General features: G+C 51.0%; 1 protein-coding gene across 4 annotated transcripts in view; it reads right to left on the bottom strand.

The window, feature by feature from the left end:
* The window catches only part of Mroh1 (maestro heat like repeat family member 1), a 70744-nt gene that overhangs the window by 14932 nt on the left and 54289 nt on the right, over positions 1 to 1523 (bottom strand). For 3 of the 4 annotated variants that reach the window (XM_026782542.1, XM_005354108.2, XM_026782540.1), the window contains one exon: positions 386 to 538. The exons of the other annotated variant lie outside the window; for it this stretch is intronic. In XM_026782542.1, coding sequence (XP_026638343.1) covers positions 386 to 538 — 153 coding nt within the window. The remainder of the gene's footprint in view (positions 1 to 385; positions 539 to 1523) is intronic. 4 annotated transcript variants of the gene reach the window in all.

Genomic DNA, 1523 nt, shown 5'->3' with positions numbered 1-1523 from the left:
TCTGGTGGTTGGAGCCAAAGGAATGTGTGGTTGGTCCCTGGGCAGAAGAGCAGGACACAGCAGCTGGATAGCGGCTAAGGTGTAACCTGTTCGTTATCAGTGAATGCTAATACCTATCTTATACCTAAATAAATTCTTGAGACCCTTTAACAGACTCCCGTGGGTTTGCGTAACACCACACCTGGCTTAAATTCTTAATAGAGTTGCTTTAATCAAGTTCTAAGTGGTCTTCAGACAAGAAAAAGATTTGTCTGAATCAGACCCAAAATAGACTCAGTCAGAGATGTAAGAGTCAAACGGAACATCTAGGCAGGCAGGTCTAGGAGACCCAGTCCGGGCCTTGCCCCCAGCCTCACTCTAGTTCCTAAACATGCTCCACTCCCACCTTTTCCAGCAGCACGGTGCCTCGCTCCTTCAACAGGCAGTTGATCATGACTGTGGATGCACGGGAGCAGTTCTTGTCTGGGTCTCCCAGGCTCTCAAACATGGTGAGCAAGAGGCTGATGAGCTGATCTGACGGGAGGCGCTTGGCAATAACCTGGGAGATGCCAGGACAAAGTAGGATCAGCCCAAACTTCCTGAGCTCTCCCTTCTTCACTTTTCTGAGTTTGGAACTATTCCAGGAAGGTGGTCCTTGGGCAGCTGCTGGGCTGGGGTTGCACCAAGCACAGGAGAGTGATCTGTGTGGAGCTGCTCTGGAACTCCTAGAATACAGGATCAGGCCAGGCCTGCAGCTTCCCCACCTCCCTGAAGTGACCCTCCAGCTCAGCCTCCTTTTCTTTTTCTCTCCACCATAGGAAACACACCAGAAGAAGAGCATCACAGTGCCAACCCCAACTACAGAGCCCAGCTCCTCGGACCCACCCAACGCTGGATATTTGCTCCGTAGCACTGAGTGTTCCCAGAAAAGATCCAGGAGCCCCTCCTGTCAGACTCTGTCAGAGATCCTGGCCATATAAAGAAGAGCAGCAATGTTCATAGACAGGGTACCAAGGAGGATTTGCTAAGGGAGGAGCTATTTTGTCCATCCTTGGAGCCCCATTGAGCCTCAGACTACACATCTGGCCAGATGGTTCAGGTTGGGTATGGTACCCAAAGAACACAGTATATAGGGCATGAAAGAGACATCTTGGCCCACTGCTGGACTTCCAGGTGGTATAGGACAAAGTGCCTCAGCCAGCTGGAACAAAGACAGGGCCCATGCTGGACTATGCATGTGCCTGAGCAGTCTTCAGCTTTGGGTAGAGCATTCACATACACACCAGCACCATGTCCTCCCACTCTAGAAACCCACATCTTCAGTAAAAAAGCTGGAGAGCAGGCAGCTACAGAGCCAGCTGGATCCCTCTCAGGCATTCCACCAGGACATCTTGACATTACCACACAAAACATCTTTTTTTTTTTGGTTTTTTTGGGACAGGGTTTCTCTGTGGCTTTGGAGCCTGTCCTGGAATTAGCTCTGTAGACCAGGCTGGTCTCGAACTCACAGAGATCCACCTGCCTCTGCCTCCCGAGTGCTGGGA

The sequence above is a fragment of the Microtus ochrogaster genome, chromosome 15, assembly GCF_000317375.1.
Source record: "Microtus ochrogaster isolate Prairie Vole_2 chromosome 15, MicOch1.0, whole genome shotgun sequence".
Classification (NCBI taxonomy): Eukaryota; Metazoa; Chordata; class Mammalia; order Rodentia; family Cricetidae; genus Microtus; species Microtus ochrogaster.
The sequence above is the reverse complement of the archived record's forward strand: the minus strand, read 5'-3'. Positions and strand labels throughout refer to the sequence as shown.